General features: G+C 36.7%; 1 protein-coding gene across 5 annotated transcripts in view; it reads left to right on the top strand.

Moving 5' to 3' along the window:
- LOC149780014 (large proline-rich protein BAG6-like) overlaps window positions 1-15,018 on the top strand; it is a 105,632-nt gene that overhangs the window by 38,619 nt on the left and 51,995 nt on the right. For 3 of the 5 annotated variants that reach the window (XM_089936754.1, XM_089936757.1, XM_089936753.1), the window contains exons 13-14: window positions 2,376-2,652; window positions 8,054-8,203. In XM_089936754.1, coding sequence (XP_089792880.1) covers window positions 2,376-2,652; window positions 8,054-8,203 — 427 coding nt within the window. The remainder of the gene's footprint in view (window positions 1-2,375; window positions 2,653-8,053; window positions 8,204-15,018) is intronic. The other 2 variants (XM_089936758.1, XM_089936756.1) reach the window with 2 other exon arrangements.

Genomic DNA, 15,018 nt, shown 5'->3' with positions numbered 1-15,018 from the left:
TTTTATAGCAGTGTTTAAAGTAATTTACAAATATTTCTTTAATTTCTGTCTTTTGATCTTTCTCTAGATCACTCTTCTGATTGCCAATATTGCAGGTAGCGTTTGATCACCATGAGTGGTAATTATTTTTATCAGAAAGCCTACAGTTGACAGCTGGAAAATCTTTTATATCTTTTATTTTCAATCATCCAGATTTCATAAGAAAAATCACATTTTAAAATACAGGTACTTAATTTACCTATAGTCAGTTTATAAGTGCATAAAATAAACTGCTGATGTTTGATTACTGTTGGAATTGTGTACTTTTGACTAGTTTATCATCCTTTAATTTGCTTGTTTTGAAAAGGTGAGTCGTAATGAACAGGTGAACAACTAATCCATTTACACAGTTCAAGAAAACCTTACTTGCCTCATGTTATGTGGCGGAGTGACTTACAAAGGCAAGTAAATCAGCGAATCAATGACAGTCAACTTTTGTATTTTATTCTGAAAGTTAATGTGTTGAAAAGATTAAGGGAAAGAGATAGTCATGTCTATAATCAACAAGTGTACATAACTATTCTGTATATTGGGAGAGTCTAGACTTAATAAAAAAGTTCAAGTCAATGATCCAGAAAAGGATTAAAAAAATGGTTAGAGTTAGAGAAATCCAGGAATACAAAATGCAGAACTAATCTAAAAAATGGCCTGAGCAGAAGGTCAATCTTGGAGTTTTGTACAACCTAAAAGTCCTTGAATTTGAGTTTTGTACAACCTAAAAGTCCTTGAATTTGAGTTTTGTACAACCTAAAAGTCCTTGAATTTGAGATTTTGACTTCAAAATTCCTTGAATTTAAGGTTAGTTTTGTTCTTAAAAGTCATTGAATTTGTTACGTCTTTGAATGATGCCAGAAATTTCTGGAATTTATTAGCGAGACTAAAAAATTGGACAGATAAATGGATATACAGTTAAGGGTTTTGGACATCGCTGGCGTCAGACAAAAATCAAGGTTCACTGGATTTGTTGTTGGAAATTTTGTAAAGTTTCCCTTTTTTTGCCCAGATTCCTCTCTTCAACTACATAAACAATCAATTAAAATTCAACTTTTTATAATGATTTATTTTTCAGTCTCATAATTCATCACATAAACAATAGATAATAAACATTGCTTGGATGTACTATATTTGCAGTTGATTGTTCATGCTTTTAAAGAAATCTAAATGGCTTATAATTATCAAAGAATTCCTTTTATTTTCAAAAACTGAAGAAATCTCATGAGTTATATTACTAACAATTTTCACCTAATCAGATAGTCACATTAAAAATGGTAACATGCATCAAAACAATATTGATAAGCTGATTGTCTTGGAGTCAGCAATCTCAGCACTTATCTGAACAAATTAAATGCCTGTGGCTATGTTAGCACTAATCTTCGCTAGCCAAGGTTCTGATATGTTAACCCCATCTGCACCTTGGCAGATATTTCTGTGCTTCAGGTTTGTGAATTTCATTGTATGCAGCCGCAAGCCACCATATCTAGTGAAAATTAAGTTCTAATTTGAATACTGTTCCTACATGATTGAGACAAGGTGTGTACACAAATTTAATATACTCATAAATAAGCAATTTTCCCCTGCCGGTCCATATTTGTACCAATATCTTTCACTCAATACACCTGTAATGTTTTCTCTCTGGTATATAGTTGTACTTTTAATGTTAAGATTGCAAAGTATCCTTTTGAAGTCAATTGCCTCCACCATATTTGGCTGAGATACAATGCATCACTTTTAGACACTATTGGTTAGTTGACATTGCAAGTGATATGTTGAAATGTAAATATTTATTACCTATTTTTACAAATTTGCTTCCAATAGTAAATATTCAGATTATCATGCCAGAAAATGTAGAAATGATCTTGACATTGGCTACAAATTGGAAATAATAAGTTGTGATAGTATATCATTTGAAATGAGGGGTAGATGGATGAAAGAAACTGCAAAGAGTTGTGTAAAAGAAAAATAAGGTACATATAAATGCTATATAAAGTTGCTGATATACAGTGTGGCAAATTTTCAGAGTATAAAGCTTAAAGAGCATAAAGCACTGCCAAGTGGAACACAACCTCTCTCACCCTCTCTATTAATTTGGCTTGCCCGCAGGCTAGTGTCGTGCAAGCTTGAGCTTACCTGAGCCAGATTTAAGCTTGTTGCAGTTGTCAGGCAAGTAAATTTTTTGAGTTGGGCTTATGGTTAGTGTATTTTGCCACAAGCCATTAACAGTATGATCCTCATCCAAGTCCACAAACATTAGTACATTTGAAAGCAAAACTGTATCCATTTATATCCTCTAAAAGATATCAATTCACAGTTCTGAACAATCGTTTTTGCTTTTGTAGGCTGCAAGTACATCCACTACATCTAATACTACCAGCAGCGTGTCCTCAATACCCACTAGCACTGTTGGGTCTCGGGCATCTGAAAGAGAAGGTAGGATCCCTGTTTCTATGCCACTGAGCAATAGCGGTAGTACAACAACATCTAGTAATCCCTATGTGTTTCTAGAGGTTGGTCCAGAACATATAACTGTGAACAGCATCTCAGCTCATGTTGTTACCACCACAGAAAGGCGAATGGAATCAGACAATGATAGTGATGGTGCCCCTGTGGCAACAGGTATGAATTGATGCTCATATACTAAAGACCGTTTATGGGTCAGGAATTTTTGTTAATCTTGTATTTTGCCAATCAAGGTTCATAGGGATCACTTTTATGGCAGTGACAGTGTTTCCCTTGTCATTGCTAACCAGGCCACTGTGACACAGTTTCATACTTAAGTGGTTTGAATTTTCAACCATATGCTCGTTACACATTCAATATTGTAGATCCAATTTCACAAGTACTCATGAAAATTACTATGATATGTCATCTCAGCAAGAGTAACTCAGCCATACCAAATTTAGGTCACTTTGACTTAATTTGCTTGCCTGCATGACCTTTGTATTTTCATATTTTGTTGTGTCCTTGTTATCATGGACTTTATTTCACTTTTACTCATGAAAATTGAAATGTAGATACATCTCAGAAAGAGCAACTCAACAGCTTTGACCCATTTTACCTATATGATGTAAAGGTATGATGTAAATCAGCAGATAGAACCAGGTCATGAGCTGGATACTGAACAAAGGCTGTAGCTTGCACATGCCTGCAATACATTCTCAATATATTTAACCCTATTTCATTCACATTCGTGAAAATTGTATGTGGTTGCATCTAAACAAGAGTAACTCCACCATACAAAGACTAGATGACTGTGACCTAATTTGCACATTTGAATGACTTTTGTATTTAGAGTTATTCATTTGTTATGCCCTCTATATCTTTGACCCATTTTACCAACATTCACGAAAATTGACATTTCAGTCAATGTCAGTGAAACTAAACTGTACTAAAATTGAGTTATTATTTAATATTTTTAGACTTTGCTTTTCATTGGTACACTGTGGCTGTTCTTGTTCTTCCATATAGCTGATACAGACATTCTTACATCTGAAAATTATATTATTATAATGTGAAATCCTTGCCAGAAAATTTATTGTGATATGCTATCTTAGTGTTGTTAATAAGATTATAGCATTGATTAAATAAGATAGTTAATAGTTTTTTTTTCTCATCTCAGGTATTATTTGTTGGTTGCATCAGATGATTCAATCTAGACATGATAGATACACACTGGCACGAAAGATAAAGATAACATTCGATTAAAAGGATAAAGATTATGGCCTGTAGATAAGTCAGCCATATAGTTGTAGATGAGAGCATGCATTTTGAAGATGTAATTTTTCCTTTAAAATTTGTCCACAGATAGCAACAAAGAGATAAGGCAGTATTCCAAACAAATGTTTTTGCAAACCAGCATTAAACATTATTCCATTATTTCTTTACATGAAACATTGATATTAGCCTATTGTGTTTGTAATGTTTGATACCAGCTATTATTCATGTTTCATCAGGCCATAATTGTTATTCAGAATTAACTATAATTAATATTGTAAAATTTACAATTAATAATAACATGGTTATCAGGCCTGAATATTGTAAAATACATAGCTTTTGTCTAATACCACACCTGAATATTCTAAAATACATAGCTTGAATCTGATACCACACCTGAAGATTCTAAAATACATAGCTTGAGTCTGATACCACACCTGAAGATTCTAAAATACATAGCTTGAGTCTGATACCACACCTGAAGATTCTAAAATACATAGCTTGAATCTGATACAGCACCTGAATATTCTAAAATACATAGTTTGAATCTGATACCACACCTGAAGATTCTAAAATAGATAGCTTGAATCTGATACCACACTTGAAGATTCTAAAATACATAGCTTGAGTCTGATACCACACCTGAAGATTCTAAAATACTTAGTTTTTGTCTGATACCACACCTGAATATTCTAAAATACATAGCTTGAATCTGATACCACAACTGAAGATTCTAAAATACATAGCTTGAGTCTGATACCACACCTGAAGATTCTAAAATACATAGCTTGAGTCTGATACCACACCTGAAGATTCTAAAATACATCGCTTTTGTCTAATACCACACCTGAAGGTTCTAAAATACATAGCTTGAATCTGATACCACACCTGAAGATTCTAAAATACATAGCTTGAGTCTGATACCACACCTAAAGATTCTAAAATACATAGCTTGAGTCTGATACCACACCTGAAGATTCTAAAATACATAGCTTGAATCTGATACCACAGCTGAATATTCTAAAATGCATAGCTTGAATCTGATACCACACCTGAAGATTCTAAAATACATAGCTTGAGTCTGATACCACACCTGAAGATTCTAAAATACATAGCTTGAGTCTGATACCACACCTGAAGATTCTAAAATACATAGCTTTTGTTTGATACCACACCTGAATGTTCTAAAATACATAGCTTGAGTCTGATAACACACCTGAAGATTCTAAAATACATAGCTTGAGTCTGATCATCAGGCCTGAAGATTCTAAAATACATAGCTTTTGTCTGATACCACGCCTGAATATTCTAAAATACATAGCTTGAATCTGATACCACACCTGAATATTCTAAAATACATAGCTTGAATCTGATCGTCAGGCCTGAAGATTCTAAAATAAATAGCTTTTGTCTGATACCACACCTGAATATTCTAAAATACATAGCTTGAATCTGATACCACACCTGAACATTCTAAAATACATAGCTTGAGTCTGATACCACACCTGAAGATTCTAAAATACATAGCTTGAATCTGATACCACACCTGAATATTCTAAAATACATAGTTTGAATCTGATTGTCATTCCTGAAGATTCTAAAATACATAGCTTTTGTCTGATACCACACCTGAAAATTCTAAAATACATGGCTTTTGTCTGATACTACACCTGAATATTCTAAAATACATAGCTTGAGTCTGATCATCAGGCCTGAAGATTCTAAAAAGATTATCTTGAGTCTGACCATCAGGCCTGAAGATACTAAAATAAGTAGCTTGAGTCTGACCATTCTAAAATAAGTAGCTAGAGTCTGACCATTCTAAAATAAGTAGCTTGAGTCTGACCATTCCAAAATAAGTAGCTTGAGTCTGACCATCAGGCCTGAAGATTCTAAAATAAGTAGCTTGAGTCTGACCATCGAGCCTGAAGATTTTGAAATAAGTAGCCTGAGTCTGACCATTCTAAAATAAGTAGCTTGAGACTGACCATTCTAAAAGAAGTAGCTTGAGTCTGACCATCAGGCCTGAAAATTCTAAAATACTATTTTGAGTCTGATCATCAGGGCTAAATATACTAAAATGCTTATCTTGGGGTCTGACCATCAGACCAGACCTGAAGATTCTAAAATACATAGCTTGAGTCTGACCATTCTGAAATAAATGGCTTGAGTCTGACCATCAGGCCTGAAGATTCTAAAATAAGTTGCTTGGGTCTGATCACCAGGCTTGAAGATTCTAAAATATGTAGCTTGAGTCTGAACATCAGGTCTGAAGATTCTAAAATACATAGCTTGGGTCTGATCATCAGGCCTGAAGGTTCTAAAATACGTAGATTGGGTCTAATCATCAGGCCTGAAGGTTCTAAAATGCGTAGCTTGGGTCTGACCTTCAGGCCTGAAGGTTCTAAGATGCATAGCTTGGGTCTGACCTTCAGGCCTGAAGGTTCTAAAATGCATAGCTTGGGTCTGACCTTCAGGCCTGAAGGTTCTAAAATACGTAGATTGGGTCTAATCATCAGGTCTGAAGGTTCTAAAATGCATAGCTTGGGTCTGACCTTCAGGCCTGAAGGTTCTAAGATGCATAGCTTGGGTCTGACCTTCAGGCCTGAAGATTCTAAAATATGTAGCTTGAGTCTGAACATCAGGTCTGAAGATTCTAAAATGCGTCACTAGAATCTGATCATCAGACCTGAAGATTCTAAATTATGTAGCTTGAGTCTGAACATCAGGTCTGAAGATTATTAAATGTTTATCTTGGGTCGGACCATCAGACCTGAAGATTCTAAACTACTTAGTTTGATGATAAAGCATTGAGATTCTGAAATGCTTAGCTTGAGTTTGAGTTTCTGCTCACAGAAAATGAAAAGTATTGTTTGAAAAGTACTCTAGATTTTGATTGGGGCTGTTCCAAAATCATTTGTAAGAAGGTGGAAGGTTAGGGTTAGAATGAACTTATTTCAGATTCTCCTCCAGATTTCAGTTGTAATAATAATAATAAAAGCCCATTAAATCAATCCTGATTGGGCCAAACACCCATATGTACAAAACATCTCATTGCAAACTTGAAGTGATTTCAGTCCTTCAAAAACCTGTCAGACGATCTTATATCCATTATTTAGAATAGTTAGTTTCTTATAAAAGGCACTTTTCTTTATTTAGTTCTGTTAACCTTTTTGTTTAGGAAAGTAGTGTCAGCACATATAAAGGAACATGACTCTGATTTTAAGCCAATGAATAATGATTAGACTTAGAGTGGTTACCTCTCTTTACATAGTCTATTTAATTTGTTTAACATGTACACAGGCATGTGCTACTACCTCCAGGGCACGGGCTGGATACACAATTTTTAAAGCCACACACTAAGATGTATATAAGTTGACAATACAGGTGATTGGTCATATGTTACACATGCCCGACATAATACAGTGTGATGTGATTTTGATTTTTAACGTAGCTTTAACAATTTTTCAGTCATATCGCTACGATGTCTGCAATGTGCCAGTTTATAGTGATGTCTAGCACTGGGGCATCATGCCGCAGACACGTAGCATGATGTTCCACCCAGTCACATTATCCTGACACCAGGCCGACCAGTCCTAACACTAATCTCTTAATGCTGAACGATAAGCGAGGCAGCTGTTAGTACCATTTTTGTAAGTCTCTGGTATGACTCGGTCGGGGATCGAACCCATGACCTCCTGCATCCAAGGCTGACACTCTAACCACTAGGCCACCGGAGCGGTCCTGACATAATACAGAAATATTTCAGTAGAAAATGTTCCTAAAAGATAACAGCTTAAATATTTTCTTACAAAAAGCTTTATTAATATTTTTGATCATTTCTCTGTTCAGAGATAAAAAGAAAAATCAGATTAAAAAGTTTTTATATGGATATTAGCTCGTGATCTTTAAAAGGAAATGTAAGTTGAATCTGCTATAATTTATGTTTTATATTCCTCTCTTTGATCCTTTTTAATAAAACTTATTACCCAACCTACTGAATATTTAATATCCTCAAATCTTTGAGTCAGAAGTGATTACATTGAGTTAGAAGTAATCACATTGAGTCAGAAGTAATCACATTGAGTCAGAAGTAATTACATTGAGTCAGAAGTAATCGCATAGTGCAAGAGCTACAATTTTTAGGTCCCTATGAGGATACAAACATCACCTTGAGCACACTGTAAACAGGAACATTGTAGTTTTTCCTGGAAATATCTTTAAAATATCTTTTAAAAAATTCCAATCAGTTCATAGTTCATTTAATTATAGTAATTATACTGGACCACTTTTATATTATTAGGAACTTCAGTGTCCGACACAAATACAGGAAATACCAGTACAACGGCCACCACAACAACCAGTACAACAGAGACACCAGTTCCTCCAGAACTTATCCCTCAGTTGTTACAATCAATAGCACAATCAGCTGTCTTACCACCACAAGGTACACGTAAGTTAAAAGAGTCTTTTTGTTTGTTTTCCTGCTTTTTCTTACATTTTTGGTGACCTTTTTAAAAAAAAATTATTTTTGTTTAATCTGGCCATAAGACAAGTGAGCTTACAGCATGGTTGTACCTGTTTCAGCTTGTGTTGTCTGTCAACAAATTGCTATTTTCATATTTGCAAACTTGACTGGATCAGTTTCGACCCAACCTGTCAGATAACATTCTGATATGAAGTCCTCGTATATATATTGTCTTTGATCTTGTTTACATAGATTTTGCCCTACAGCAGTCAATCTACCTGCAAACTCTTAGCATAAATGCCAACCATGGAGATTTTGGCGTAATCATTACGCTTTTTTCAGAAACTTATCCTTTCTGCTAGGCTGCTTATGGATTATGCATTTTGCTGCATTAAAAAATAAAATAAAGATAAAGCAATAAAATGTTCTTGTAATTTTATTATCATCTCTTTAATTCCATTCGTATAAATTTGAAAATATTCTTAAAAAGGTGACTGCCACATAAGAATAGCATAAATGTACTTTCCTTATTTGCTATTTATAGCAACTGTATATTACCCCATTTCCAAGAAAACAAATGGGTTTCTTCAAATGTGAACTTAGCTTAACAGATTTATGTTATTGATACGATAGTTAGTTAGTGAATTAGACTATTTTTTTAAACAAGATGGCATCAGATATTAAGTTAAATGCTTTTTTGGTGTTAGTTGGGGATGTTATTTGGCTGAAAATGTTAGAGCAAATGGATCTTTTCAAAACTTCAAAACATGTCATATCATAAAAGGTGACAAATGATGACCGCTTTACAAACTTTAAAAGAAGACCATGATCATTGCAGTATTCCAGTTGACGATCATTCAGCAAAAGTTACACATGTAGACTAGTTGAAGTGAGTGCTGAATATAAATAAGTTTTCATTATATTTTGTGTTTGTATTTTGGTTTCAATCCATATAGATTTTGCCCTTTGTAACAAGAATTTTGACCAGATGCAGATCCAGGTAAGTCGTAAAAATGCATCTTTTCTTACATGCTGTAATTCTGGCATGTAATATAGATTACACATTTTATGCCCAAATTACGCTTTTTTGACACTTATAATAGCATTAATTATGCTTGTACCTCGGGGGCATGGGATGTATGTGTTAGACCCAGATCTGTAAGTACATCATATTCTAGCAGATCTAGATATGTGGAGTTCATTACAACTAACCAGTAAAAGAAGCAACATGGACCATGATATGCAGGTACATTAGGTTACATTGTTGTTTGCAGTTGGATCTAGACTGTTCCACATGTACATATAGTATTTTGTCTGAGATGTTTCCCTACTTTTCTGACACAGTTTGTATAGTCAGACTTATCAGAAGCTTGACATGGTGATCATTTTGATGCTGACATTTATGTCCTTATGCCTGTTAATCTGTCCATTCCCACATTGTTTGTATAGCCAGCCTTATAGGAAACTTGACATGGTGATAAATTTGTACAGAAGTACATATAGTATTTTGTTTGAGATGTTTCCCTACTTTTCTGACACAGTTTGTATAGCCAGCCTTATCAGAAGCTTGACATGATCATTTTGGTGTCCATATGTCTATTAATCTGTCCATTCCCACACTGTTTGTATAGCCAGCCTTTCCAACACTGTTTGTACAGCCATCTATTCCCACACTGTTTGTATAGCCTGACTTTTAGGAAACTTGTCATGGTGATCAATTTGTCTTCAGTATTTATCTCCATTTGTCTGTCAGTCTGTCAATTCTCACACTGTATAGCCTGACTTTTAGGAAACTTGTCATGGTGATCAATTTGGCTTCAATATTTATCTCCATTTGCCTGTCAGTCTGTCAATTCCCACACTGTTTGTATAGCCTGTCTTTTAGGAAACTTGTCTTGGTGATCAATTTGGCTTCAGTATTTATCTCCATTTACCTGTCAGTCTGTCAATTCTCACAGTGTTTGTATAGCTTGCCTTATTGAAAGCTTGACAAATTAATCACTTTGGGTTTAAACTAATAAATTGTATTGGCTCTCAATCTGTCCATTTCCACACTGTATAACCTGCCTTATTGGAAGCCTGACATAGTGATCACTTTGGGTTTACACTAAAAGATTTGTTATGATGTCTAGTTTGTCATAACTGAAAATGGTGCCTCTTGGGTGTTAATATTGCCACCATCTTGAAAATCATGTTATAGATACTCCACCATCTTTGCTAGGTTCCAATATGTTAAACCTATCTACACCTTGGCAGATCATTCAGGTATTTCAGTGCTTTGTCCTATCAATATCTGTTGGATTTCATGAGTTCTCTCCCTTAATATGTAATGCCAACTAATCAGTATTGTGTAACAGTGTTGTATTGTATGTCAGATGAAACAGTGGAAGCAACTGACTTCAAAAGGATGCTTTGTAAGTTAAAGATCGAAAATATGACATTGTACTAAAGAGAATCCAATACAGGCATATTTGAGGAAAAGGATGTATTTGGACAAATATGGACCGGCAGTGTCCATTCCCAGTTGTACGTTGTTGGAACAGTGTTCAGATTTGAAAACTTTATTTTGATTTATTGTGTTGGCTTGCCGCCACATCTAATGAAATTCACAGACCTGAAGCAGTGAAATATCTGATTAATCCATTATGGTGTAGATAGGATAAACACACTAGAAGCTTGGCTAGCGAAGATGCTAATCCTCCTGAATTGATAGTTATATAGAGTGGGGTTTTCACAGAAAGACTTCGTATGATGTCAGGTTGGCCCTAAGTGAATATGGGCTGCTCTGACAACTAGCACCAACATCATGAAACCTTGTGAACACTGCTTCTTTTTAATGGATGGCCAAATTGAAATGGGGTCTTTGCGGATGGACTTTTTATGATGTCTTGTTGGTCTTAAATGAAAACATTAGGCATTCAGAATGTGGCAGTATTGAAAACACTGTTATCCCTACTTCTGAATGAATAGTCTTATTCACATTCTTTAACTATGTTACCCAATCATTATACCTATGGGGAGCTACTGCCTCATAAATCCAGCCCTCTCAGATACAACTTTTATCTAAAGGGAGCTTAAAGTTGTCTGCAGACCCATGTGGCATTTGGGCAGAGTGATCTGCCCATAGGTATGAGACATAGCGGCAAAGTGAAAGAACGTGTCTGTTACTACTTTCATTTGTTCCAAGAAGCACGCTTGTCACGAGCAACCTTGCAAAAGCCAGAATCCATATAGAACGTAATCCATTACAGGTTGGAGGAATTTTTCCACCTGTTTGGAAAGTAAACTCTATCTATATTTCCAACTTTTTCTCTTCCTGTCGTGACAAAGCTCTGCTTTCAGAATTAGCTAACACTATGTCATCATCACAAAGTTAGGTACTTCCACAGGGAGCCTAAGCAACTTCACATTCAGTTCAGGCTATAATTATGTTATACAGACAAGTCTCTAGTGCTTATAAAAACTCCTAATATATGTGTAATTCCATTACAAACATGTACATATCAGTGAGTTTCTATTACAAGGCAATCATAGGATCCAGGCACCAACTTCAATGTGTTTTGCTTGTATAGACAGTCTTTGGGACTTTTTCAATACAGGTAATTGCCTCATAATGGATATTGTAGCGCCTACTTTGTTGTTGTTGTTGTGGGGTTTAATGCCATGTTTCAGCACAAGATAGGCTATACATGATGGCCAGTAATAATGGTGGAGGAAGAATCCGGAAAAACCCCAGAAAGAACCACCGACCCACGAGAAGCTACTGGCAAGCTTTCTCACATACCCACATTTGCTGAATCTTAGACTCGAACCCACGCAGACAGAGGTGAGATGGCAGTGATCTGTAATGGAGAGCGCTTTAGACCACTTGGCCACTCGGGGCCCCACCTACATTGTATGTGTCTGTAACAGTGCCTCAGTTCCCTTTTATGTGAAGGTTTTTTGTGTGTAAATGATGACACTCGTGTACATTTCTGTATTGCTTACACTCTGGCCCAATAAGTACAGGTCAGCTTTCTATTCACGGTTTTCTCAGTCATGTCCAACTCATGCATGTTTCTATAGGCGACACTATACTCCTGTTTATCTGCATAAGCATTCCATCATATTTAAAGTACACTTAGTCACTCGCACAGGTAGCCTATGCAACTTTACAAGATTGGTTCAGGCTACAATATTTATATGTGTGTATCTCTTTATACCCTATAATGCGATCACTTTTGGTACATACAGGTGAGTTTCCTTTACACTGCATTCCTAGCCTTGGAATGCCATGCTTCAATGATTCTACCTGTACATGCTGTCCTTGACCATTCTGACAGTTAGCATTGTAGTTAAGATTGTCTGCTATCTCTTTTTACCATCAGTTGGTATAGCTCTGTGCCCACAACATTGTTCAAACATCACAAGTGTAGGCCCACAGGTTTATACCTCTTCCTAACAGGTGGTATTGTCATTATATTTAACCTGCTCTATTGTATTATTAGATGTTCTATTGTCAGTTTCTTTGTCAACTTTTTAAGATTTTCCTATGCATCAACATTGCATTCTAAAAGACAGGTGCAGGGCTACAGATTTATCCATTTTGCTCCATTTAACTTAAAGATTAGAACTATAGGCAAAGAGCAAAAACACTTCGCTCAGGATGAAGATGCTATCCTTTCTCAGCGTCAGAATTTCTGATGGACAAGGGAGATAATTACAAATATCCAGCGCAGAAGTGCCTGACATTGACATGCTTTGAAACAGCGCTGGCACCCAAGTCACCACCACAGGACTCGTCATTTTTGGCAACTCATTCTACCTTGCCTCCTTGGGGTTCGACTTGATTCCTCTTGCAGAACAGCAAGGGAACTAGCTAACAGACAGCCCTCTCACTCAGCAGACATACAGACAGGTTACATATCAACATCCTATTACCCGTTCCAAACTGATGACCCTAATGATATTCTCCCCACACGCATAGCCTATTTCTGTTACGACTGGCCTAGGCCTTGTACTAGGGATCACGAAGGGCCAAAACATCAATATTACGGGCTCAATCACTAACAGCCAAGCTTCCAGTATGTTGAACTTGACTTTTGCAGACGTGCAGGTACTTGTCTAACTCACTTTTGACATGATGCCATGAATAGCTCCTGATGCTGCAGTCAATTTCGTTTCAAAAATTCTCCTCACTCTGCCATGAGAAGAGGCTCTTTACTCGATGACTGTCTTGAGGTCACAGTTTCTAATTCAGTGTGTTCATGCGAGTTTAGTGAGCTACCATGTCACTCATCGCCAGCTAAGTTGCAGCATTACAGGTGGCCTTGGCCTCACCTCATGCAACCTAGATGATGTTGCTTGTTCTCCAGTGTTGTCATCTATTCTACACTATCCAGTGGCATGAGAAGATTCAGCCTTTCTACCTATGACCCCCAGAGTTTTGTCCTTCCACTCCATCAACCAGAGCTCCAGCATCAGTTGATCTTATTACAGAACAGAAGACTCTTGCCTTCATTTTTTCAGTCAGGGAGAGTTACAGACATTTTGACCCACCTATATCATCAGTTTGCCAGCAGTTCTACCCTTGCCACACACCAGTCTTTGATTTTGAAATCCAGCAGTTGATGACAAAGCCACACATGATATGTATGGATGAATAGTAATTGATGACACTTAAAAGTTAGTGCACAATGTTGTTGCTCTGGCTTTGGTGTTGAACTTTTATCTCTGTGCCTATCTTTCAACAGGCAGAACATAACTTATCTTCTTTCACTCCAAATACCTCAAGGCATGCATGGGAGTTGGTCTCAAGAATAGCCAGAGTACTGAACAGAGCAGCTCTACACTGTTTTACCAATGACATAACCGCAGCTATAAATTTACAGTTGGCAGAACCCAAATCTGTGCTCTCTTCCTGTACTTTCCTGAAGGGTTATCATAGGGCTAAGCTAAGAGCACGATCTGTATCCTATAACCTTCTGTTTAACAGCCAGATTGAAGAATTCTGCAAACAAGCCACCCAGGAGACCAATTTCCCTCTCTCCCATAACCAGGGCATTGATGCAGGGATAGTAGGGGAAATCAAAAAAGGACCCAAGGACCACTTATAGGGCACAAACCTCTGAAAACTATCCTATCAAAATTATTCCCAGCAAATGCCATAGTTCTTGCATGCCAAGGAGGATATAGCACCGAGGTTGTCCTTTCTTTCATTTTCTTGGTCCCAATGGCAAATGGCACGCTGCGTCTGGTCATCACCCTCAATCACTCATGCCCCTTGGTTCTCAGTGGGAACACTAAGTACATGTACATTTGAATGCCACTCATGAAGAAGACTTCACCATCAGTGTGGATTAAAACAGTGGACACCTTCATGTTACTGTGATTTAATGCAGGGCACTCCCATTGGGACTCAACATCAGCCCCGGGGTCTTCATTCATATGATGAATCAAGTAATGGCACATGTCCAGACCATTTCAATGGTGGCAAAATCAAGTTACCGGGAAAACACCTGTAGAAGCATCATTGATTTAGATCTAACAGGATATGATAACCCTTGTTACCAATGTGGACTTCTCGTTAACAAGGACAAATCTGATCTTGTACCATCTCAACAATTTTTTCACCATCACATGGGGTTTAATACATGAAAACATATTTTGTCTCCTGCAGGATTGGGCATGAAAATTCAAACCATGGTAGCACCTTTACGTTAGAGGAATTCCATCCATACTGGGAATTCCTTCGCCTATTAGGCTTGCTCAACATAGCAGTGGACCTCTTGGTCCTAGATCTCCATCTTATGCATCCATTG

This window comes from Sinohyriopsis cumingii, chromosome 16, assembly GCF_028554795.1.
Source record: "Sinohyriopsis cumingii isolate HCF-2022 chromosome 16, ASM2855479v2, whole genome shotgun sequence".
Classification (NCBI taxonomy): domain Eukaryota; kingdom Metazoa; phylum Mollusca; class Bivalvia; order Unionida; family Unionidae; genus Sinohyriopsis; species Sinohyriopsis cumingii.
This window is presented reverse-complemented; position numbering and strand designations above follow the sequence as displayed.